Source organism: Hylaeus anthracinus, unplaced genomic scaffold (assembly GCF_026225885.1).
Source record: "Hylaeus anthracinus isolate JK02 unplaced genomic scaffold, UHH_iyHylAnth1.0_haploid 11994, whole genome shotgun sequence".
In the NCBI taxonomy this organism is placed as follows: domain Eukaryota; kingdom Metazoa; phylum Arthropoda; class Insecta; order Hymenoptera; family Colletidae; genus Hylaeus; species Hylaeus anthracinus.
In genome coordinates this window covers 8,718,218-8,742,326 of record NW_026534341.1, presented here as the reverse complement: position 1 = coordinate 8,742,326, position 24,109 = coordinate 8,718,218, and the positions used below count along the sequence as shown (strand labels likewise).

General features: G+C 46.5%; 2 protein-coding genes across 18 annotated transcripts in view; one reads left to right on the top strand and one right to left on the bottom strand.

The window, feature by feature from the left end:
* LOC128888423 (disks large homolog 4) overlaps positions 1–2,299 on the top strand; it is a 283,226-nt gene extending 280,927 nt beyond the window's left edge. For all 15 annotated transcript variants that reach the window (XM_054145266.1, XM_054145263.1, XM_054145265.1 and 12 more), the window contains one exon: positions 290–2,299. In XM_054145266.1, coding sequence (XP_054001241.1) covers positions 290–399 — 110 coding nt within the window. In that variant the 3' untranslated portion in view covers positions 400–2,299. The remainder of the gene's footprint in view (positions 1–289) is intronic.
* A 5,006-nt stretch (positions 2,300–7,305) lies between these two features.
* The window catches only part of LOC128888914 (mucin-5AC-like), a 290,940-nt gene continuing 274,136 nt past the window's right edge, over positions 7,306–24,109 (bottom strand). For all 3 annotated transcript variants that reach the window (XM_054146127.1, XM_054146128.1, XM_054146129.1), the window contains exons 4-12: positions 15,669–19,604; positions 14,842–15,156; positions 14,694–14,763; positions 13,937–14,349; positions 11,748–13,721; positions 11,549–11,671; positions 11,266–11,432; positions 10,963–11,177; positions 7,306–10,828 (exon numbers count right to left, since the gene is read on the bottom strand). In XM_054146127.1, coding sequence (XP_054002102.1) covers positions 10,407–10,828; positions 10,963–11,177; positions 11,266–11,432; positions 11,549–11,671; positions 11,748–13,721; positions 13,937–14,349; positions 14,694–14,763; positions 14,842–15,156; positions 15,669–19,586 — 7,617 coding nt within the window. In that variant the 5' untranslated portion in view covers positions 19,587–19,604 and the 3' untranslated portion in view covers positions 7,306–10,406. The remainder of the gene's footprint in view (positions 10,829–10,962; positions 11,178–11,265; positions 11,433–11,548; positions 11,672–11,747; positions 13,722–13,936; positions 14,350–14,693; positions 14,764–14,841; positions 15,157–15,668; positions 19,605–24,109) is intronic.

The window sequence follows — 24,109 nt, the reverse complement described above, 5'->3', positions numbered from 1 at the left end:
GCTTAGGAGAATTTTGAAAATGGCACGTTTTGATCTTCACTATAGCACTAAATTCTTCAGTTGTAGCCGTTCATTTAGCTAGTTTAGGGAATCAGAAATATTCCAAAGTATCAAAGAAAATTCTATTGGGTTGTCCAGAAATTTCGTGCAAATTTTTAAAGGTGAAACAACCCAATACAGTCTAAAAACCTAGAAAGACACATGTACCTAAGAGGTTCAGCCCCCCTCTGCCATACTAAAACTGCACCCTAAAATTCACCAAACGAGCATGCTCTTTCTTTTGTTTCAGCCGTGGTGCAAGGCGACACGCCCGAGGAGATCTACGTGAAAGTAAAGGAAGTGATCGCCGAGCAGTCTGGCCCGAACATTTGGGTACCATGCAGGGACCAGCAACTGTGACGTCCTGCCCCCCACGCTCAGCCTGGCCCGAACGCTTGGACTCTACCTCCGAGGCGTCAAGCTTAATTACTCTTAATAAAATAATCAAGTAACCACTCTCAATGCCTTCCCCGTTCCCATCCCGATGCCGTTCTCACCCACACGCCCTCCCGTCCCAATTCGAGTAACACAATGTCCCAGTTAAAGGCGTTAACCGAGCGATACGAAGCTCGCCGAGAATGGCTTCGTCCAACGAAGCCTCGAGATTCACCGATGTTAGTCTCGCGAGAGAGTAAAGGGGTTAACGAACAGAGATTATAAAGAGTATGCGATATGTTCCTCAGCGTGTTCAGTCTCCTACGTGACTCATAACTTGTGAAGTCGAGAGCTCGATCGTTTGAGACACGAAGCAATCGACTTGTACGTCCGAAGACAACGTTGGACTGACTCGTTTCGAAATCAAGCGTGACCCGTGTCGATTATCGTCACAGAATATTTAATCCTTTCGTTGGGAGCCAGTTCAATGCGCGATGATCTCTGGACGGCGACTATGGTCGTATTAGAAGGGTTCCAGGCGATGATCCCCTTCGAACGCGACAGCATAGTTGGGACGCGCGTTATAGTGTTAATACCAGAAGGTGTTTTGTTGTACCAAGATGTTTTTCATGCATACAACGGGTTTGTTGAGAACAAGGAGACACCGCCTGTCGCGTACTCGTCTTCATGTTGATTTTATTACACGGTAGAAGCGTCGACGCGAATACACGCGGCGGTCGGACCGAAGCCCCTCGCCCCGCAACGAACAAACTCAACGAACGTTAATCGTGCTTCGTATTTTATAACGAACGCCCTCTACCCTCTACCCCCGACCAGAGATGGGCATAATTTTTATCTAGAAAGAATAAAATTACAAACTGAATAATACAATCATACTGAAATAATAGGAAAGCTTATCTGAACGAAGGATAATAATTTTCAAGGCTCCTATAAGCTAGTATTTAATTTGTTGTTTGAAGCTCTTGAGTTTTGTTCTACGAGAACACTGATCCTATCAGGTATCAACTTTAAGTATTCTTTTATGCTATTTAATTAAATTTATGTTGTATAAAGTATACAAGTTCACTTACAGGTCCCAAGAATTAAAAATTCCAAAACCACCCCTTCGAAACGTATAATTAATAGCTTTTTCGAGACCAATTGTCACCAATTTAACCTGCATGAATAGATTTTTTTTATTCCAGCAAGATTCTGCCCATCTCTGCCTCCGGCGTCTTCGTCGTCCTCCCAATGAAGAAGACGAGGGAACGCCGTCGTGTATTCGCCTCGATATCGATTTTAACGCGTATATCGACGACTCGACTCCGTGGTCGAGGAGCCGTGTTTTACGGGACAAAGACTCGCGCCACGGTTGTTCCGCGATCAGATCAACCGTGATGCGTTCTACACGTTGTGTATGTATAGCTGCGATCCACTGGTGAACGCGACACCAGGTTAGGCGAACGGAGCGTGTCATACAAGGATCGCAAACACGATTTCTCGCCGCGATCCAATCGCAACGATGCGCACACAGCACCGCTAGACGCTTGAAACCATGATTCTCCACGCGCAAATCGCGGCGGGATTTCTATCAAATTATGAAGAAGAGAAAGAGAAAGTAAGACAAAGAGAAACGCAACAGGATTGAACGGATGCGCGGTAAATAAAATTGATAATGAAAATTAAAAAAAATAACTTGGCTTCGTCGATCACTATATATAGCTTGTCCGGTTAATTCTGAGCGAAGTAGCGCGGTATTTTTTAATGTACTTAATCGCAATAAGAGGCGGCGGAGATGAAAATCGGAGGAGTATTCGCTCGAATCGTCGAACGACGTCGTTGTCGATGCGTAAACGTTAACTATGATATAGAAAAAGAGGAGGAGGTGAAAGAAAAAAAAAAATAAAAGTGAACGATACGTCGATACTCGACGAGTGTATCCCCGCGTCGTTCCATTGTTGTACGCCGAGTATACATACGTGTTTCGCGATAAATAATGGGTGAGCAAACATACGAGACGTAATGTCGAGAACCTCACGATTCATCAAACCACACAGGACAAATCTCTAGATGCTAGAATAGCGATATATAATGTTTTGTACAGCTAGATTACTAAGCCAGTACTGGGTTATGTGCAACATTATATATATATATATACATATATATACATAAAAAAATATATATATATACATATACATATGTATACATATATGTATATATATATATGTATATGTATATGTATATGTATATATACATAAAAATATATATAGGAAGAGAGAGGGTGAGACAGAAGAGAGAAGGCGACGAGCTGCGTTGGGAGAAAGAATGAACTCTATTGTAATTTAAATACCACTACTAAATTATTATTACGATAGTAGGTATGTATTATTGTAAATACCTGTACCCGGGTAATCGAGATGGAATGCTGGTAACGCGAGCGTGAACCTAAACGGGCAGCGGAGCTTCTCGTGGGGTGGGAATGTTATACACCACCCGTGGTTTATATTTTTCGAATTTCGAGCGAAGCGTTCATTTTCGACATTCGTTTTCTACGATTGGCACCGGCCAATCCATAGAAAGCTGAGATATGCGCGCGTTTCGAGGACGAACTGTGGGAAACAACGAGTTTAGCTCGACAAGTTCAACCCCTTATTGCATGAATTCCAATTCATCTTATAGAAAACATTCATCGATTCGAAAACATTCATCGCTAGATACTCCTAAATGAGAGTCTCATGGAATTTCCTGAATGAATCGAACAAGGGTTGTTTTCGTTGGGTGCATGCAATAGAGGGTCTACTCTCTATAACCCAAATTCTGGTTTCTGGAAACTATTGTACACTGATAATCATTGACAATAGAGGAATACTAGGAAGGTGAATTTAAGTAATCGTAATCTTCCAACTGTATCTATATTTGTGTGGTCAATTGTACCTAATAGTTGTGAGTAGTAGAGTGGTGGAGTGTCTGAAGGCTGGAACTATATAAACCGAAGACGAAAGAGTGCATCAGAAACTACCCTTTTGATCTGACGTCTTTGATGTTAGCTGAAGCATTTCTAAGTCAATTTCTTTTTTAATTAAAAACTGAGTATAGTTACATCCTCCTGACATTAAACCATCGATCGTTTGTTGCCCATTCTATTACCTTTAGAGCCACAATTGCACACATTGATAAAAGAATGAAATCAGACTTTGAAAGTATAGATATACACGTAACCTCAGAGTCACAGAAGGTTATAGAGGGTCAAAGCCTTGGGGTAGCGACAGAGATGAGACTAGGCGATTAGACTATCACCTAGACAGCGATTAGACTATAGCCTAGCTAACAAGTGTCATCCGTTACTGTTTAAAACGAGGTAGACTATGAAAGGATGACAAGGACAGCACTCGAACCGAGCTCAGGGATCTTATTTGACTTGTCGAGCTATACTTCCCTCGACTCACACCAACGAAACGCCTCGTAACTATTTCACCCTGGATACTTGCTCAGCGAAAAGACCAGAGCGCAAAACAATCAGTGAGTTCATTGCGAACAGTACTCACAAGCTAGCGGAAAAAGCAGTATACTTGGTGGAATAAATATAGCAATCTTGTAAAAACTGCAGGATATAGTTTGCCAGCAACTCAGGGCCACCTTGGAAGAATTTTTTCGTGGATGTTAGAACTTTAACCCTCTACTGTGTAATGTGCCCAACTGGAAATCTAATAAAAGCAATTCCTGTGAATTTTAAAAGATTCGAGTGTGGTACTATCTCGAGAGGCCTTGTAGAAATCAGGCAATTTTTATTTAGAGGTTTTCTGCTGAACATTTTAATTAAAAATATACTCGAACTATAGTTTAATATAAGATAGTACAAGATTTGTATATTTATTATTGTAGGATAATTTATATATTTTACTCTATCGTTTTAATTATGATTTTTTATCGACACACGAGTATTTGTACAAATAATTTCTTTTTAGAAGAATAGAATTAAACTCACGCGATGGAGGGTTGAAAGACCTTTCGTAATTTACTTAGAAACAGGTCGCCGTATTTGTTTCACCAACTGTACCGTTTCACGTGCGATTATCGAGAAGAAAGCACCGATAGAGATCTTTGTGGAGAGAAATTTTGCCGAGCGTCGAATAAACGATGGTTTAATCGTAGGGGAAGCGTATACAACGTCGTAATATCCGCAAGCGTAACCGTTTCGTTTGCAATCGCGTGATCCACTGTGACGGCGATCCAAAGATGAGCAAAAAATTTATTCGAATGATTGAAACATGATTCAGCTATTACTCGTTAAATAAATATAAAAATTTGTATCATATAATACAATACAGTGACCAGTTATTACGATCGCTTATTTAAAAATTTACGAATAATTTGTAAGTTTTAATACTTTTTCTAGAATTAATTTTTATTCTTACACCAAGATTTATTTATAAGTAATGTAGAATTCTTTCATAGAATTTAATCATCGACTGTATTTCACAATGGAAAACCAAAAATTTAGCACTGTTCGGGAATAAATAGCTGTACGCTACTTTTATTCGTACGCGATTCGAATAAAATTTTGCCGATCTCTGCTTCGATCCGATCGAACCCTGCGATTGCTTCTCCCTTAGTTAGACGAGCGGAAGTGTCGATTTTGCGTTTCTGTTCGTTACGTAGGATGTCCCGTGAGCGAATGAGCGCCGATTAATCGGGTATAATTAGCATGGGTACGCTTTCTACGAGCTATTTTTCCTACGACAATGAATCCTGTGTTTAAAATCGTTAACGCAACAGCCGTCGCACCGTTATTATACGATGAAACGAAACCATGTGTAAGTTTTCAGAGGCCGAGAAATGGCGAGCAGCGTCGCCACGATTCGCACATGTCGTGCCTGAATACAGAGAGAAAATGTAAGAGAGACGACGAGAGGGCTAGGCTTCGCCCAGGTTAAAGAGTAACGAAAATTTAATGGATGAAAAATCGTGAAAAAGAAAATAACAGAACAAGATACGATTGCAGAGAAAGACGTCTGTCTCGATGTAAAGGAAACGTATAAAGAGAATAATTACTACAGACACTTATTACACACCTCTATAGTCTATTTAATAATATTACTTATTGAATTGTCAATCTCATGTTCACCTTGTTTCATCGTTTTTAAATAGTTAATAAACGTTTTACCAATTTTAATCGCGACCTACACGGTTTCCCTGCATCCCCTCTTTCTGTTTTCGAATTCGTACTCCCATAATAGTCGATTTCAATTTCCCACGGTAATTGTGAGTTATCTTTCGATCGTTTAGTTTTTTGATTTTTCGAGAATTCCGACGAAACTTGGTCGACATTCGATGGATCAATTATTTATAGTGAAGGCTGAGCACTTCCATTGTTTCAGCTGTGATTTATAGTTTCTTTTGTATCTCATCAATTAATTTTCATACAGAAACTTCGATTACTATCACTTACAGAATGTTACGCAGTGGTCCACTCGTTTATTCACCAGTAAGGTAAGAGAAACTGTTTACATTTAATAAAAGTTCCAAGCGCACAAACAAATCCTACTTACCCAGTACTTGTCCAAGCCTCGGGGTGGACAGGTGGGTGTCAAGAATCAAACGAACAGCGTTTTCGGTAAAAATACTTGTTTTTATTACATCGATAGGATAACTCGTTACTGTTATTAGCGAAAAGAAAAAATCACGAGTCGAGTTCGTTACGAAAAAATCGAGTTTGTCGATCCATTGTGACTTGTTCGATACACCTTTACGGTACAGAGCAATGATAAACGGTGACGATGACAATTAATAATACTAAACAATTAATAATCCATAACTTCTCATTGTTTTTGTTTTTCTTAATATTTTTTCACTCTAATCTTCTTTCCTTAGTTCCATTTCATTAGACGAATCACAGAGAGAGAGAATTTAATTTGTAATCTTCCTCGCGTTAACATTATATATTCATTAAACTAAACTTCTGAAATAAAATATATATATGTACGTATATATACACATATATATATACATATACATGTACATATATATATATATATAATATATTTGTTCTTTTTCTTCACATATAATCCTTCATTTCTCGTAAAGCAGCAGCAGTTTAACACATTTAGAAGTATCTCGAATATATATAAATTACAAGGGCGCCGGGTAGGTTGGAGAGAGGGGATGAGAGACGTTACAGCTAAGAAAATGTACATTCATAGTTCGCTATTATGTATATATCGTACAATAAAAAAAGCGAATAATTCGTGACAGTTGTTGGTAATGGTGGTAGAAAGGTTTAGGGAAGTAAGGTGGCGATAGTAATAGTAAATGTAGCGGTAGGTTGGTAGTAGTCGCGCATGTAACCGTTTACGGTAGTGGTAAATAGTAATAATAATAATAATAATAATAATAATTAATTTTTTAGCTGGTAGTAATTGCGATAGCCCCTATATTGCGAGTACTATGTACAAAAAAAACACGCTAGCAGCGTATCTTTTTTTCCCCCGTTCGGTTCGCTGAAATTATAATTAATCCTTCGAGTCCTTCTATAATAAACGCCATGCACAGAAAATCGTGTACGCACGTGTGTTGTTTAACACTAATATGAACATGTGTCGCCGTGTGTTCTCTGCCTGCTACTTACACATCATCGTTATTTTTTTTTACTTTACTCGTACGTTATGGTAGGTCTACTTTACACTCGAAAAAAGGTACAATTACGCACAGTACGTACAATTCGCTCTTTTCTTTTCGTTTGTTTCTCCGCCTGTTCGATCACCGACGATCTCTTCTCGCACATCAGAGTTCTCTTTGCCGACGCGCACCGTCCAATTGCGAAAGAGAAACCGTGGGTGGAGCGTAGACACACACGTTCGAAAATCGTTTTATTCGAAAATAGGTAGTATGTACATCGTGTAAACTGCACTGTCCTCGTGAATTATATTCCTTTAAATCGTCAGCTAAATAAAAATTAAGGGACAGAGACTGACCAGCTAACGCGCATCCTCGTCGATCATGATCGATACTGGGACATACATAATAGTCCTTCGTTTACTGTACAACCTGGTGCATCGAGAGAATATAATCAGGATGAACAAAATTTTAATTTAATATTAATGTGTTCATTCGTTCGTAATTTGTTTATTCGACTGAACGGTTGAAGCTTTATTTGTTCAGCGTGAAATATTTTGTTTTGAAGAATTTTAGTGATTATTTAGTAGATAAGGACTCGTTTATCGTTTGTTTGTTGGTTGAAATTTTGCCCATGGTAAATCAGGTTCATCGCACGATGAAGGTTTTCGTTTGAATGATCGACGACGAAGGAACGGCTGTTTGGTCTTGCCTCTGTCCAAATTCATACAACGCACGGAACATAGAGAATACGCATAGAGATAGTTCCCTGAGACTGATTAGAACGATCGAAATCTGTATACGGAGTCAAACGAAACGCGCGAGTCTGGTTTTTGCTAAACAACTGGGTAGAAGTTTGTGACGCTGAAGCTCTCTTTCTCTATTCCAGTGTTTCTTCACCGATGTAAAAGTAAATGGTAATTGATTAAAAGTAGCACTGTTTGGAACAGTTCTTAACCCTACGAATGAGTAACTAAAAAATCATTGGAATAGGCTTGTCAAGATCAACTAATAGTTTTTAAAGCTAAAACTGTTTTGAATAGCAACAATTTTAAAAACTACATATTATTAAACTAAAACTCAGAAATCTTCCGATAAACTTCCATAACTGCTTTTGAATATTTAAATAGTTAAGTAATGGAACTACTCTTTATTGACTGAGTACAGAAGAAAATTCGATAGGGAAGTGGTTGACAGTAACCATTAACATCGCATTGACAACACTAGAATTAACAACAATATTATGAAAGAATAAATTTAATTAACAGTAACGTTAACAAGTTACTTCAGATATACATATGCCAATATGATGTTAATAATTGTAATTGACTAATAAACAAAGCGCATTGAATTTTTATTTTGCATAGATTTAAAAATGTCCAATGTTCACATTCATTAAGACCTGTTCTTCTTTAAACCATACCCATGTGCCTAGAAGAATTAAGAATCTTCTAAAATTCCTGCGAACTTACAAAGGTGAAGAACCACTGTTTTATTTCATCCAAACGCTCACGCACCGAAAAACAAGCACACGTATCGCAGAGGTCTAAGTACGTGGATATCGGATCCATCGATGCTTCGCGGAGGAACGTCATTTTCTCGTCGGTTGAAAATTCGCTAAACAGTTCCTCCTACTGTATCGATAATCGAACGCGTTCACTGCTAAACGTGCTTACCTTCTGCACCCTACAGATCACACGGAAGTCTGCAACGACGTAAAGTCACCTGGCCAGTGAGTAACCGACTGTTGATCATTTTCTCAAAATTGCTATCGGGATAAAACCCAATGATATTGATTAAATCAAAAGTCTTTGTATTTAGCTCTTAATGGGCAATCTAATCAATGAAGGAAATGATTGTTTAATTGTATAAGGTACGAAATTGCATGAAATATTTGAAAGGGAGCTATGCATTTTTGCCCATTTCTGAAACTAGGGATTACAATCCCAAAAAATCCTTCTTCGTTTAAACAAATCTGGCAGTAAAATAAAAAACGATATATTAAATCGAAAACTGGCCAGACAACCCGCGTTACCGCGATTCCAACAACCGTCCCAATTAGAAACCGATACTGCAAACAATCATCGCGATAACAAAATTTGCTAAAGTCGGTAAAACAACCCTCCGAGAGAAAAGAGAGTCTGACGACTATCCATAGACGGAAAACTTCGAAGTAGCCGGGACTGGGCAACAGTGAACGCGTCAGTCGCTTCTTCCAAGTTTCGATGCGCAAACGATTACGACTCGATCCTCCCCATCGATCGAGGGTTTCGAGAATCAATCCGCGGCCATTTATTGCACGGTGCTCGCACTCTTTCTCTCGATCACTGACGTGTTCTTCGTCCTCGAAATTGCACACCCCAAACAAGAAACAAAACAGAAAACATAAATGCGCCTCTCTTTCGACGACTAATCAACGCTTAGCTTAAAATCTACAACGGTAAAAGGTTTCGTGGATCGTCGACTGGACTCGCTGTCTGGTCGACTTGACTCGCTGCTGGCTAGTACAAAAAAGGGGAGCGGGGTGGAGGTGGGGATAGAACGGAAGATTGGGGAAAGGAAAATAAAACTAACAAGTGGTAACGTGAAAGCCGACGATTGGTTCTCGTTCTCGCGGTGTGGCCTGACCGAACGATCACGATCGATGTGGATCGGCTCGAGCACACGGTCTCTAGCTCCCTCGGGCGTCGATCGTCCCCACCGAGTCGAGCTTGCGATAAAAAATATTTCTAGCCCCCGAGAACCCCCGCGAGGAGCCTGGGCAACTCATTTCGATCCAGGGTTTAACGTTTAAATATGCTTCGGAAGTATCGGTTACGATTCTTCGGACAGGAACGATTAATGATCGTGCTGCTTCTATCGCCACGGCGGCGAGTCTTCATCTAGAAGCGTTTTATAATTAACAGGGCCCGATAAACCCCTCTGCGGGATATTAATAAAATATCACTGTTCTGCGAGTAGACACGAATGGGAATCATCCCCCAATAAATACTGCTAATATAATCGCGTCACAGTCGCGGTTGTCATCGATTCATCGTCCCCCTGGGTCGCATGGTGGACTCTACCCTAAAATCACTGTACCTTTGCACTGAACGTGGGTCTCTGCGAAACTGTCGGGTCTCTCTGCGTCGTAAAAAGAAACACAGAGACGACGGGGACTAAACATTCGAGCTCCGTGACATCGTCCGCGTCGACGTTCAATCCACGCCAGTCTTGTTACCCTGTCGCGTTCTGGGTTGTCTCTCGCGCTTCGGCGAGACGTTTTTCTCCTTCTTCGGCGAGTCGACGGTCTTCTCCTTCGTTGAGTCGATAGTCTTCTCCTTTGTAGCTGAAGTTGACGGTCTGGCCTGGGGTGACGAGTGCCCCAGCGACGCCTCCTGTCACCTGAGACTGATCAACACCTTCTCCACGCTCAACAAAGACCTCACTTTGTCGTTGTACTTGATCAGGGTCACCTTCGAGCCTCGGACGTTGATCCTCTCCCCGCCACTGAGCAAGTGACAGCAACGGGACTGCTCCAAAAAATCGTGGAGCTTCAGCTCTCGCATCACGTCGCGATGAGCGATCGCTGGCGGACCCGCCTGCGCTTTAGGGTTCACCTGACGTAGCAACGCGTCCCTGCTCTTCACCCTAAGGGCCGCCATAAGGTCCTGGAGGAGCACCCACTTGTCAGGGTCGTTGTTTAGCGAGAACAGCACGGGCAGGTTCACGTCGCTCAACTCTATCTCAACTTCGTCTAAATCTGGCTCGGGATTGTCCATCGGGGGGTCGTCTAAGGGGTTGTGACCCGTCTCTTCTAGGTCTGGAAGGGAAGTCGAGGGGTGTGTCAGGCTTTGAAGCTGGTTTCATTTATTTTTAGTATGTATTGTGTAATGCAGTGTTTTTTCTTCAATCTTAATTGCAGTACACTTTTGTAGACTACTCAAAAATACTTACCGAAAATTGAAGAGGGGCCACCAAAGGACCACGGCGTGCTGGTCCTGCCCTGAATGTCATCCAGATGTTGCTCAAGGATCGAGTAGGCATCAGTGTCAGCGGCCAGCATCAGTGGGGTCTGTCCAGAATACGTAGCCAACAGGGGGTCAGCGCCGTAGGAAAGTAGTAGACGCACGAGTTCTGTAGCACCGTTCTCCGCCGCCTCGTGAAGTGGCCTAAGAACAAGATAGTCCGTTCTTTAATATTTTTAACCGTACTTCCTACGTTTCAGATAATTAACTCTGGACTGGCGGACTCAATTACCGTATTCCACCGTTAGCGCTCTCACTGGCATTCGCCCCGTAAGCGAGCAGCAGTTTCGCTATTTCAAGATGGCCCTTGGAACATGCTTCGTGAAGCGGCGTGTATCCTGCGTTGTCCTTTGGACTAGGTGCGTTGTTCAGCTTCTCCAAGCAGTACGCCGTAACATCCTGTAAAAAGAATACAGAAGCTCGGTTTTGATTTTGCTTTCACCTCTGTTGTAATTGATCAGGTCTGAGTAGAAAACAAGTCTTAACAACACACAATCAAGAAGCAAACGTCTCACCGTGTAACCAAGTCTGGCAGCGCGATGCAGCATCGTCTCCCCCACGCCTTTCTTGATCACCCAAGTCCTGATTTCCGACTGAATGTCTGCAACGCATTCCGGGCTGGGCCTCGACAACACTTGCTAAAATGTAAACACTCCGTGACAATTTGTATATGTCTCAACACAACATCAACCACACCGAACAATTAGAACTTACCCTCTTCCTCTCCTTAGGCAACGACTCGTCCTTCTTCAACGGTTTCTTCTTCTTCCGAATGTAGTCGAATCCCGAGCGAAACTTTCTCCGACTGGTGCGAAGCTTAAGCTTCTTTTTGTTAGGAACTTCCGACTCGTTGGTCTCGTCGTCGAGCTCGTTGTTCTCCGCCTCTTGAGCGTCGTTCGTTTCCTCCTGGACGACCTCGTCCTCCACCTCCGTCTTCAAGCGCTGGAGCTTCTTCTCGGCCAAAGACTTGAGCAAATCTTTCCGTCTCTTCGCGATCAGCAGGTGACGTTTGGAGTTAAGGATTGCTTTGTGGCTCCTGAGGATCCCTGCGTTCTTCAAACGCGACACCACCTTCTGCTTCAACGACCTCGCCTTGCCCAAGGTGTTCTGGGGCGTCTCGTTCTGCGAATCGTCGTCTTGAGAAGTGTCGTCGTGATTCTGCATAGGCGGAGCTGAGGCTGGTCTGTCCTCGCCGAAGACCTCTCTGATTGTCGCTTGTTTCTTCAGAACTCGCGTCTCCGTTCTGGTTCTGCTCTTCAGGACCAGCGTGGAGAATTCATTGGGCAACGCGTGGTTGTTCTTGAACGTGTCTCTGAAGTTGTTCACGGTCTCTTTGCGGAAGTAACCGAGAAGGAACGAGTCCGTTACTTTGATGGGCTTTATAGTCTTGTTGTCCTTCACCGGAGACTTGCCCTTGGGCAGCTTCGTGGTTTCCAGCAGGGGCGTCAAGCTTGGCGTGGGGAGCAGCTCCGGTTCGTTGCTGCCTTTTGGAAGCACCTTTCCTCCTTTGTCCGCCTTCTCCTTCTGCTTCTTCTTCTGCTCCTTCTTGCTAGTCCCGACTCTCTGCGCCAGGACGTCCACGATGGAACTGCTCTCCGACTTAACGTACTTGAGGGGTTTCGGTGGACACGAGATCGTTGTGGAAGAGGTGGCCTCCTCGTCGTCGATCTTGCTCCCAGGCAGACTGTAGTTGGACTCCGCGTCGCTGTCCACGAGCTTCTTTCTGCTCAAGCAGACGTCAGAGCTGTCCATCGACACGGACAGAGCTGGAGAGCCTGGGTCCAAGTCTGGCAACGAGGTAGACAGCCTATGAAACCTCGAGGGTTTCGACACAGTGATCAGTCTAGGTGGCATTCTCAGAGATTTCTTATACACGTATACTTCCTCCTCCCAGCCAGGCCTGAAGTCGCTACCATCCCCAAAAAGGGGCTTGGGTTTGCCTTTCTGGGATGAGGCAGTCTTCGAAGTGGAACCCTTGGTCTCCTTCTCTGGCTTGGGTTTGTGCGGCGTGGTGTCTCTCGATCGCAGCTTCATCCCTTCAGCCTCTGTGCCGTTATTATTCGTACGCTTCCTGGCTCGTAGCCTGTCAGCCACGGAGGAACCATGACCAAACTCTGCACTGCCTTCGCTCTCCTCGCTGGACGACTCGCTACCACTGGACGACTGCAGTTTAATTCTGCTTCCTCGACGGACCCTCCTCTTCCTGCATATGATCTCTTCCTCGCAATCGCTGTCCTCCTTCTTTATCTTCTTCTGCGCCCGCCTAATCAGCGGGACCTCATCGGAATCGTCGCTCGAGATCTTGTCGTCCTCGTCCTTCGTAACCTCTGGCTCCGCTTCCGGCTCTGCTTTAACCTCGACTTTGATCTCCTTCTCCTCGCCACTGTCCTCATCTTCCTCCTCTTCCTCCTCCTCTTTACTCGTTTCAGGTAACTCTTCTTTAACGTCCAGTGGCGATCCAACGTCCTCCAGCTCCTTCTTGATGTCCTCAGGCTTGATCTGCGACGTGTTGGCGTCCGACTCCTTGCTGCTATCGTTGCCATCGTCCTCCAGCTTCGACGTCACCGTGCAGCTGCTCTTCTTCTTGCGACCCCGCTTCCTCATCGCGTCTCCAGTACGCAACTGCTCCATAAACCTGTCGCACGTCGTAGACCAGAACGTGTCCACCTCGGTGATCTTGTCGTTTTCCTGAAGACAATCGACAGAACGATATTTTTTCACTTGCTACACAGGCAGTCGAACTCTAACCGTGTGTCTACTAAGATGTGTAAGATGTCTACTTGGCTCCTGTGTGTCTAGCGATATCTACTCTCTCCATTCGTCTCTTAGAAAAATTTACATCCACCCGACGCCTAGCGTAATCTGCGGCTACGTCTACAGTTCGTGAGCTTAGGCGTGCTTACCTTTAGTTCTATTTTCACGAGGTCCGACGAGGAGGTCATACCCATGCACATTGCATCGTTCAGTGGCACAGGTGGTTGCACTTTGGACAGCTGTTTTCTGTCCCTCCTCATCTCTTCGAGTGTCTGCCGCTCTAAAACCGGCATCTCGCCCTCGGAGTCGCTTTCTCTGAAGTCGAACACCGACGTCTCCGAGGAGCTGCGGAATCCGCTGGCACGCGCTGGCACTGTGGACGCGATCGCGGGCGCAGGTGCCGGCACGGGGACGGTCGCAGCCACCGGCATGTTCTCTTCTTCCGTCCTCGAGAATAACCGTCTTCGGGGCGGCAGGCAGGCGACCTTCTCGCGCGTTAACTTTGGCGGACTGCCCGCCGACGAGCCCGACTGCGGCGTGGACGTCGAAGCGCTGTCTAGCTCTACGAAAGGAAATTAGGTGGGCGATTAAAATGGGTCATTCGCAAAAGTGGAAGTCGCAAAGGTTAATTTGATTAAAGTGGTTTTGTTGTATCGGTCCTTAATTTTATTTAGGCTCTTTTGAGTTGAGAAATTTCAAACTCGTTTAAGTGGATTTGAAACGAAATATTTTGTGTATGTTGGATGTAAAAATATCTTGAAATCTGCATAGAAAATTAACTTGAAAAATACATCCTTCCACAATGCACCTTATAAACCAATAAATATTAAGAGAGCTGCCTCTGAATATTAGTATATATCTCAACCAGTTACAGAACCACAATTTATGGATGCGTAAATGATCTACCTTTAGGTGTCGATGTCGCATCCAGAGAGGAAAGAGTGGTCGATTTCATCGTGAACTGGCCGGTGCCCACCTAAGATAAACACAGAAAGCCACGTATTAAATTCTTGTTTCCAAGTATCGAGCCACGGGCGACGTCTCCGCCGTTCACCTGTTTCAGTTCCGCCTTGGTTCTGATTTTTGCGGCTAATATGGCGGCGAGGCCGTCGTCTTTGTCACGGTGAATCTGATTCTCGGCTCCTCGGGGTCCCAGGAGTGCTTCCTTGCCAGGTAGCGTGGCGGATGAATTTACTCTCGAGCCGTACAAGCTACGGGGGGCCTCGTGAGTGATCGAGTCAACTGCTCGCGGCACATGGAACTTGTAATGGGGTGGCGTGTTGCTATTCCGTTCCAGCAGGCTCGCCGCCGTGAATGGTGACAGGTTGTGTCTTCCGATATTTGTTTTCGGCTCGACCGGCGCAACAACCTTAGGGAATAGAGAACGGAGAGACGTTAGTCTGAGAAATTGACTATTCCAGCCGCTGAGCCAGCGAAACGCTTCCGATCGCTATTCTGAACCCCTTGACGAGGGCATGGACCTTTCATACTTAATGTTGTAATCGTTCGTTGTGTAAAGCAGCCTAAGTATTTTAACCATTTAGAAATAGGATCTAATGAAAACTGTAGGGACTACATTGTGTGCTGAAATAAGAAAGTAAAAGGAGGAAGGACGCAAACACGTATCTACTGCGATACATGTTCGAAAAAAATATTTGTGCGCATAGGCGACTGTTTGATGAAATATCACATTATAGAAAATTTTAAAATATAAAATTGAAATTATCAATACAATGTTGCAAACGAATCTTCATGCGTATTTTACTTTCCCACGAAATGCTCTTAACACTTCCCGTTCAAGGAGACATTCATGCGTCAGTGTATCCCATCTGCAGAGTGTTAACAATGCGTGTGTAAGATCCGAAAAATATGGAAACATACCTTATTCTGGAAACTCTGTTGGCTGTGATTGGCGAGGATGGGCTGTTGGCTATTCATCTGCTCCTCCCTCTGCTGTTTGCTCTCCAGGCTATTCCTCAGCAAACTGAGGACCCGTTTATCGGCTCCGGTGTTGCTCGGTGGTTCCGTGGGCTGACTCGCCGAGGTGGGACCAGATACTGCCTTCTGACTCTGGCGATAATTCGCGTAAGCGGACTGACTGGTGCTGAGCTGTTGCGGCAACGAGTGGACGTTGGTCGGCTTGGCGATCATCGGATGACCGTAGGGCGAAGAGCTGTGGGTAACCTTTGGCTCCGCGTAGCTTCTCTTATCACAGTAGGCTTGTTGATACCTCGACGACTCGGACGAGGAGTAGCCGCTGTCGGATCTCTGCTCGTAGGTGTTGGGCGCAACCAGGGTGCCGTTGGGCAGGGGAGCGGGAAGATTCATCTCTTGCCTCTTCTGCTGCTCGTAGTGTGCCTTGGCGGTGGAGAGCCTCTGTTGGATCCAGGTGTCGAGTCTGGGTTGTTTGTGCGGCACTCCCGCTCCGTAAATGGCGTCCCCAGGCCTCTTGGACAACGCTCGATCCCTCTGGGGCGGCGGCTGACCGAACTTGCTTCTACTGTCCATGTAATACTTCGACTCGGACGGGTAGTCTTGGAGTGGCAGACCGCTGGGACCTATCCTGGTCGGGTCGACCATCTGCGGGGGATACCTGGACGTCCTGGACGCTGCGATATCGCTAGCCGTTTGGTAAGAGGAGGACGGGGCAGGCGGAGGCGGTGCCGGCGCGGTAACGGCGTCGTACACCTGCGTCGTGGGCAGTGAAGTCTTTTTAAACGTGGACATGTGGGGCAGTGGTACGGTATTATTAGGATGCTGAGAGGAAAGGGACTGCGGGGGCGGGGCGTACAGATGCTGCGTCGAGCTCCTCCGTTGCAGAGTATTCTCGGGCGGTTGGCTGTGATGGTGACGCAGCGGCGCGGACTTGAAATCCGGCAAAAAGTCGACCTTCGGGGCGCAAACGGTTTGAGGGGTTGACGCGCGGATACCGGAGGTCTGGTGTGACCTGACGTTGGTGTTACTCGACAATCTATTGTCGAAGCCAGGATACGTTTGCGGTGGAGGTTGCACGGGAGGTAGCATCGTTCTGGAGCCATTGCTTCTCGAGGACATCACGGTGGAACTGCTGACGTGCTTTTCGGTCATGATCATCTCGATGTCGTCCTGCGCGGTCGAGTCGGCGGAGGTCTTCACCGTCTTCACGGACAGGTCCAAGGGGGACTCTCTTTTCCGAATCCCGTTGGTCTGAGGAGGTGGGGTCGTCATCGCGGAAGCCACCGTGGATTGCACGAACGAGTTTTGATGAGGATACTCCTTGTAACCGTAATCGTCGCTGGCCCTAACAGGTTGATGATGGTAGGAGGATCCTCCCGTGCGACTTGCATCCCAAGACTGATAGGCGTGCATCGTGGTGGGTGGAACGGAAGATCTCGCGGTGACACCGATGGAGGTCACCGTGGTACTGCTGGACGAGTTGCTCCCTTGATGACTGGGTGCCATTGTCGTCGCGTAGGTCGGATAGCTTGGTTGGCCAGCGTATCTGCTGTACGAGGAACTGGTGACCGTGGTCGTCCTTCCGTTCACCGGCATGGTATGATTCGCGGCGGACGGTGTCGCTGGGTACTCGCCGACCCTTTGTGGGGTCGCCATCGAGGACACGGGTGGCGTTCCCACGGGTACTTTGCTCGCCGCCGAGTAGGCGCGTTGTCGATGCATCGGTTGCGCTTTACTCGCGGGTTCTCGCCTGTTGGAATGATAGGACGAGAGCGCGGCGATGGGCGGAAGGTTGTGCGTGTTGGTGTTTCGCTGAACGGACGTCAGCTGGGATCGATAGGAGCTGTACGGTACCTCCATCGAGGTTCTCTTCGAATCGACGCCGTTGTACGTCACCGGTTTGCTCTGCTGATAGCCAGGACCGTTGGTGCTTCCCGTTCCGGAGCAAATCGACTGAGGTGGGCCCGGCATCTGGATCTGCTGCGCGTAGGACTGGCTTTGAGATCGAGCACTCTGCGAGTAATAGTTTGCTTGCGTGTGCGGCGGTGGCGGTGGCGGCGGCGGTTGAGGATTCTTTTGGAAGGAATGATACGAAGACTGTGGCGGCAGCGCGTACGGATTGGTGGCGTAGGTGGTTGGTTGATAGTGCTGCGACGTTATGGGAAGGCTGAACGAGTGTGAGGTGGAGGTGGCCGGGGGTGGAGGCGGATAAGTCGGCGAGTGCGGCTGGAAGCTGGCGTGCGGAGAGGGAGCGTGATGGGGAGACGCGTGAGGATTGTGCAGGGTGGACACGTGAGGAGATTGTCTGTGCGGTGACGGAGCGGCGTGATGAGGAGGATCGTGGGGCGAGGCGACGGGATGATAGTTGGTCAACGCCGGAGGCGGTGGCATCTGATTAGAGGACGAGGAGGAGGACGCCGCTGGTGTCCCGTGAACGACCATCCGACCACTGTACGAGTTAGCCCCGATCGAATGGGGTGACGCGTTTATTCGACTAGAAAGCTGCTGCTGATGCTGCATCTGAGCGGATTGCTGCTGTTGCGAGCGGCCGACGGTACCTGCGGACGGCAGGTGCGACGAGGGAATGTGCGCAGGAAGATTCTGCGACGACGACGACGACGTCGACGACGACGACGACGACGACGACGACGACGACGACGACGAAGGAATGTGACTCAGGCTACCCACGTGCCGCGGGCTGCACGGGTTCATCGACGAACAGGACGGTGACGAGGAGACGCGCGACGAGTGCGAGCGTTCCGCGTGCGACCTGTCCGAGGTATTGCTTGACGAGCTGGGTCGACCCTGCGACGGATGCTGAAGCGCGCGATAGCTCTGAGGCGAGGGTGATCCGTAAATCGACGAGTTCGTCGGCGGGGGCGCGCTCGCACCGTAGGAACTCGGTACCCTCTGCTCCTGGACGTGTCCTTGGCTGGAGACAGCGCTTACGTTGGGCTGTTCCGCGGGCGTTGCTCTCGTCGCGGGTTGAACGCTTCCCGACGACGTCGCGCTTACGTTGGCTGACTGATAGACCGAGTTCTGGGCGAACGGGGCCGAGGCGCTCTTCGTGATGTCGGGATGATGGTAACGGGGGTAGTATTGATTCCTCTGTGCTACGACCGACGGGTTCGATTGCGATTGTCGATCGGTGGCAGTTTGATAGGTCGTTTGGTGCGACGAGGCGAGTATTTCCGCGGTGGAGAAGGACGTTCTGGAGACGGTGTTCAGCTGCTGGTAAACCGGACCCGGGGACACCGGCTGCTGGAGCGGTTGCATCTGGTGCAAGTGAGAGCTCCCCTCAGCAACCGTCGTCGTCGGTTGCGAGTGGTGCTGGTGATCGTTGGACGACTGCTTCTGGGAATAGTTGGACGCGACGGACGATCGACCGCTCGATGGCTGCATCTCCGTTAACGTGATGGTATTGGACGACGACGAGCTCGCCTCCATGGTGGAGGCTTCATCTGGCCTCGTGTCGGGAACTTCGACTCTGGTCGGTTGAGGAGGATAGGGTTCGACGGATGGGCTCCAGTAGGTGTTGGAACTGGCCCCGCTGTTGTCCACCGACGACGACCTGGCATCGCCGGGATAACGAGCCGTTTCCTGATCGTTTCCGTTGCTGCTCGAAGTCGATTGCGACGGTAGCGATAGTGGCGGTGGTGCTGGCGGTGCTGGCGGTGCTGGTGACGAAGGAGCCACGGATGAGGCGATGCCATGATCGTGAGAGCCCGATGTGGACGAGGTGGAACTCGTTGACGTCGCGAGATTGTGATCCGCTGACACGGTCGCGCCACCTGTACTCGGCACGGGCAGACCCTGGAAGTACTGGCGAGCCCCCTCTAATAAGTTCGTGAAGCTCACATCCATGTCACGCCGACTGGTGATCTGAAATCAGAAGGAAACTACGGATATCAACACTGAACATTTCGCCCCTAACAATCAAAATCATTCCAGCGCACTTCAATTGACAACAAATCGCCCAATCATGCTAGAAACCCCTAAACTCCAGAAACCGATTTGTTGATCATTTACAGAGGCGTAAGGCTCCTCGAATCGCGATCAACTCGGCGGGAAACAGCTTGCACGAGAGATCGACTAGCCGGAGCAAACCGTGGATCCAATGTCGGAAATTTATACGAATCTCGGGAAGCCAACGACTCGCGCAGTCATCGTGATTCACCTTTTCTCGATCCCTCCCGCCCCCCACGACTCGACGACGAGGCGGGGAATCCCATCAAGTATCGCGCGACTCGATCGAGCCGCTTCCTCGATATCGAAGAGCGCCGGGAGATCTTTATCCTGACGGAACAGCCACTCCAGGTGCGATCGTTATCGATTATCAGGGATAAGGAGAGACAGCGACGGCTCGATCGTGTCGTGGCTCATTGAGACGTGCAACGAGCCCACCGTCTGCGTGAACGGGAGAAGCGTCGCATGGGAGACAACCGCCCCCGCACCACCGCCATTGAACCACCGTCACAGGGTACAGGTAGGTGGCAGAACGTCGGTGGAAGCGGTAGGCGAGAATCAATATCGCGCACCCTTGCAGACCGTGCAACCTGAGGGGTTGGTTTGGTCCCCTCGCCAGTCAAAGGCCCTTCTCGAACCGACAACCACCGCACTATTCCTCCCCGTCCTTCGTCCGACTTCCTTGCCTCTTCGTTCCGTTCCGTTTCGTTCTGTTCCATTTTACCAGGTTTCTATGTACAGGGTCGGTACTAAACCTGGGGAATCCAGGGTCAAGGGTTCACGTTGAGAAGAGAGCTAACTGATTCGAGGTTTTCATCATTTGAGAATCTTATTATAATAAAAATGAATTTCGGAAAATGAAATTTAAGAAATAGATTTTTTTATTTTGGTCTCAGTAGACCCCCTTCCATGTTGTATCCACCACTATCAGAGTAGTGGTCAATAGAAGATGTGAATGTAATAGGAAAAGAGGAATTTTTGGAAAGATTATAGACTCCCAAAAATAAACTCTTAACCCTCCACAACCTAACCCACAAAATTATTTAACTCTTTTGAATATACTTGGAATAATTGAGACACCATTACAGTCACAAGAACGTAAACATCCTATACTAAATCTTGAATCAATTCCACTTAAAAATCTGCAGACTTAGTTCTGTTAATTCTGAGGTTTCGTTAGGTTACACCCTGTATGCACGAACGTGCGTCGGTGAGGTTAACTGGAATTCTCACGATTTTGGGTATGGCAGGCCATTCGATAACGCTCCACGGCCAGGCAATAAATATCCCAGCCAAAGCAGTGGCCGATGTGTTTCGCCGGGGTTTCGGGGGGCTCAAGTTGGACGGAATCGCGAATAAGGACGCTTTACTGGCCGAATCCAGCTGAAACGCGAGGAGATAACGCGATAAGATTTGTGATAAATACCGATGTTTTATTGGGGCCGATTGGCACGCAGAATTTGATTTGTTTGCTCGAACTTCTTTAGGATCGCACGATAAAAAAAGGGGCTTATCCTGGGAGCGAATTGGCCTGTGAAAAGGAACACTCGTTTTCCATATTTAATAAGAAATAATTCTTCGATAAATTACAAATTTAAGCATTTGCCGTTTGAGTTATAAATATCCTTCTACGGAGTAAATATCAGGGTTCTTTATTATTTGGATTTATACCTGCAGCTCTTAACCTTCGCGAAGCTACATCTTACGTTACTTCACAACACAGACTTCCTCGATTATAATACACGTTTACAGCGCTCCGTCAGCGGCCTTATTCCAGCGACAATAAGCTAGCTCATTTCCGCTGTCCAAAGAAGACAACTCATTTCCGCTTTCATTAACCCTCCATCGCATAATGTGGCCGACCGGGAACTCAAGAAAAACGATTTCTATAAATTTCGCGGAGAGTATTTTACAGGATTTGCGTATGACATTTCCTTATGGACATTTCTGACAGCTCCGCAGTCTTATAAATAATATCACCCTTTACGGATAAAATACGGCAGAGGATTAAATCATCGATTGGCGAGTTCTTGGTTTGTAGTAAGAAATATTACTTATTATATAGCGAGAAAATCCTTTAAATAAATAGAAGTACAGTATGTTTGTGTTCTTCAACCCTCGGTCGTCCATCACGCTTGATAGAGCGATATACTACTTATTATTATAATGAACAGCACGTTTGTCGAATAATTCCAGCGATAGCAGTCGATTTATCAGATATATATATTCCCTAATCTCCAACCAGAAAATATCGTGCTTTAATTGGATAAGCACACGGATGGCAGAGGGAAGCGGATACTCAAAAGGGAGGCAGCAAACCCCTCTCGATTCTTGGACGTTCGGTCAATCTGATTCCCCCATCGCTCAGACGGTCTCCGGAGAAATCAGACCTTCCGGGAATTCTCGCTTGTTGAATTCGATAAAGGGTCTCTGGAAATCCATCACCCCTGCAATATACCTATTCATTCATCGACCCGCACCATCGAAAGAGAGTCCCCGTGATTCCAGGATAATCTCTTCCCACAACCGTTCCGATCTAACTGGGTCATCTAGTTTCTGTTCACGCTCTTGCCATCATCCTACCTTACAGAACCAACGACAAGCAACCTAGATCATTTTGGTCGTCGAATTTCAACTACATGAACCGCTCACTGCACGAATCGATTAACTCCACCAGTCGCATAAACATTGTGACATTACTGACGATTATTATTTGGCTATTCTTTCTGCAACGAACGAATTTCTACCTTTTCTGACTGCTGCGATCTACATCTCGATAAGAAACAGTATTAGCATACATCCTTTATACATATTTTTATATACGTATTTCCAAGAGTTTCGATTCATTTACAACCTCCAAAAGACTTTCCAAGGAAGAATTTCCTGTTCAATTTCTCGTCGCAAACTCGGAACGGGCGAATATGATATTTGATCGTCGGGGTTTCCCGACGGAAGGTTTCGAATTTTTCCAGAGACTCCCGCGACTTTTCACGTTCGTCGGATTCCTGGGTCTTCTTCCACTTGGAAGGTTCCGACCACTCGAGGTTACCGCGATGCTTGCCGGAAGATTTAGAGAGTAGGAAGATCGCCTGCTTAACTTCCCGCTGTGAACTTGGAGCGTTTCAACGTACCATTTGCTTTTCGTAACTTCCCAGTTCCAAAGATTTTGAACTCCACGCGAGTTTCGGTGCTCGCGATATCCTTGAAATTCTCGCAACTTCGAGAATTCGAACCCTCTGAGATTTCCAAAGATATTGTTACAAGTCTGGACGCTGGCACGAGACTTGAGATTTCATTTCGACCCTGTTACAAATTTGCAATTTCCTTCGTGTACAGAAAAATTCATTGGCAATTTCCTTTGCAATCGGAAATTTATGTAACGGTTTGGCGAGTTGGCAAAGGGTTTGGGACTTTAAGAAATCGCGTTTCTTAGAAATGTTCAAAAGATGAGAATTATTACAGTGAAAATAGGGAAAAATATATGCAAATCGTACATGCAATCATTTAATTTGCTACTTTTGATACTGAAAAGATCAAGAATCTCACGTGACATATCCAGTTCTTGATATCAATGAAAACATAATTAAATGTACACCAACCCAATGATAATTCTTCTACAGCTTCTAATATGTTTGTAATATCTATGTCCATAAAAATCGATTTCTGCAAACAAAACGCTGATCTTGACGAGTGCAAGACGTCTCTATCGAGAGGTTCTCCAGGTATCGAACGATGAAATACAAACGACGGTAGCCAGAATTTGGAGGCAGAGCCGAAGATTGCCGGTCGGGATAATCCTGCGGCGCTCGATTAAAAGCCGCGGCGCATCGGTCCGGCAACGGAACGTGGCGGAAGTACGCGAGGGAGCCGAGCAACGCTTTAAGCCGGGTTAAGCCGAGGCTTAAATGGCCGCCACGCGGCGAGAACTGGTTCGCTCGGGGCCGCTAGACGCCGAGGAACATACGTCTTCGCCAACTTTTTGCCCGAGTACATGCTCCGAATCCGATGAACAGGGAAGTCGAACCGAAATACGTTTCCTTTGCTTCGCGATTCTCTCCTCACCCGGTCTCCAGCTGCGTCACCGCGGCGAGGTTCCATCGCCCAGCGGTGACGCATCGAATAAAGTTGCATATTCTCAACTGGCAATTTCTTAAGCGATTCTTGCAACCTCATGAATTTACTGGAGGTCTCTGTAGATGACTTCCTTAAATTCAAGATTGATATTGTTGGTATGAAGTTTTGTACTCGAGGTGAAGAGGGGGCTCTCGTGGCTGGATCAATTTGTATTGATGAAAGGCTAAGTTTACTTTTAACGTGAGTTGCGTATAGTCTCTACTATTTCTGGTTGATTGAGACGAGACTTTGGTTGACCTTCGTGTTCTGATGGAAAGTGCATACTACTTGATTCGCGGATATATTGG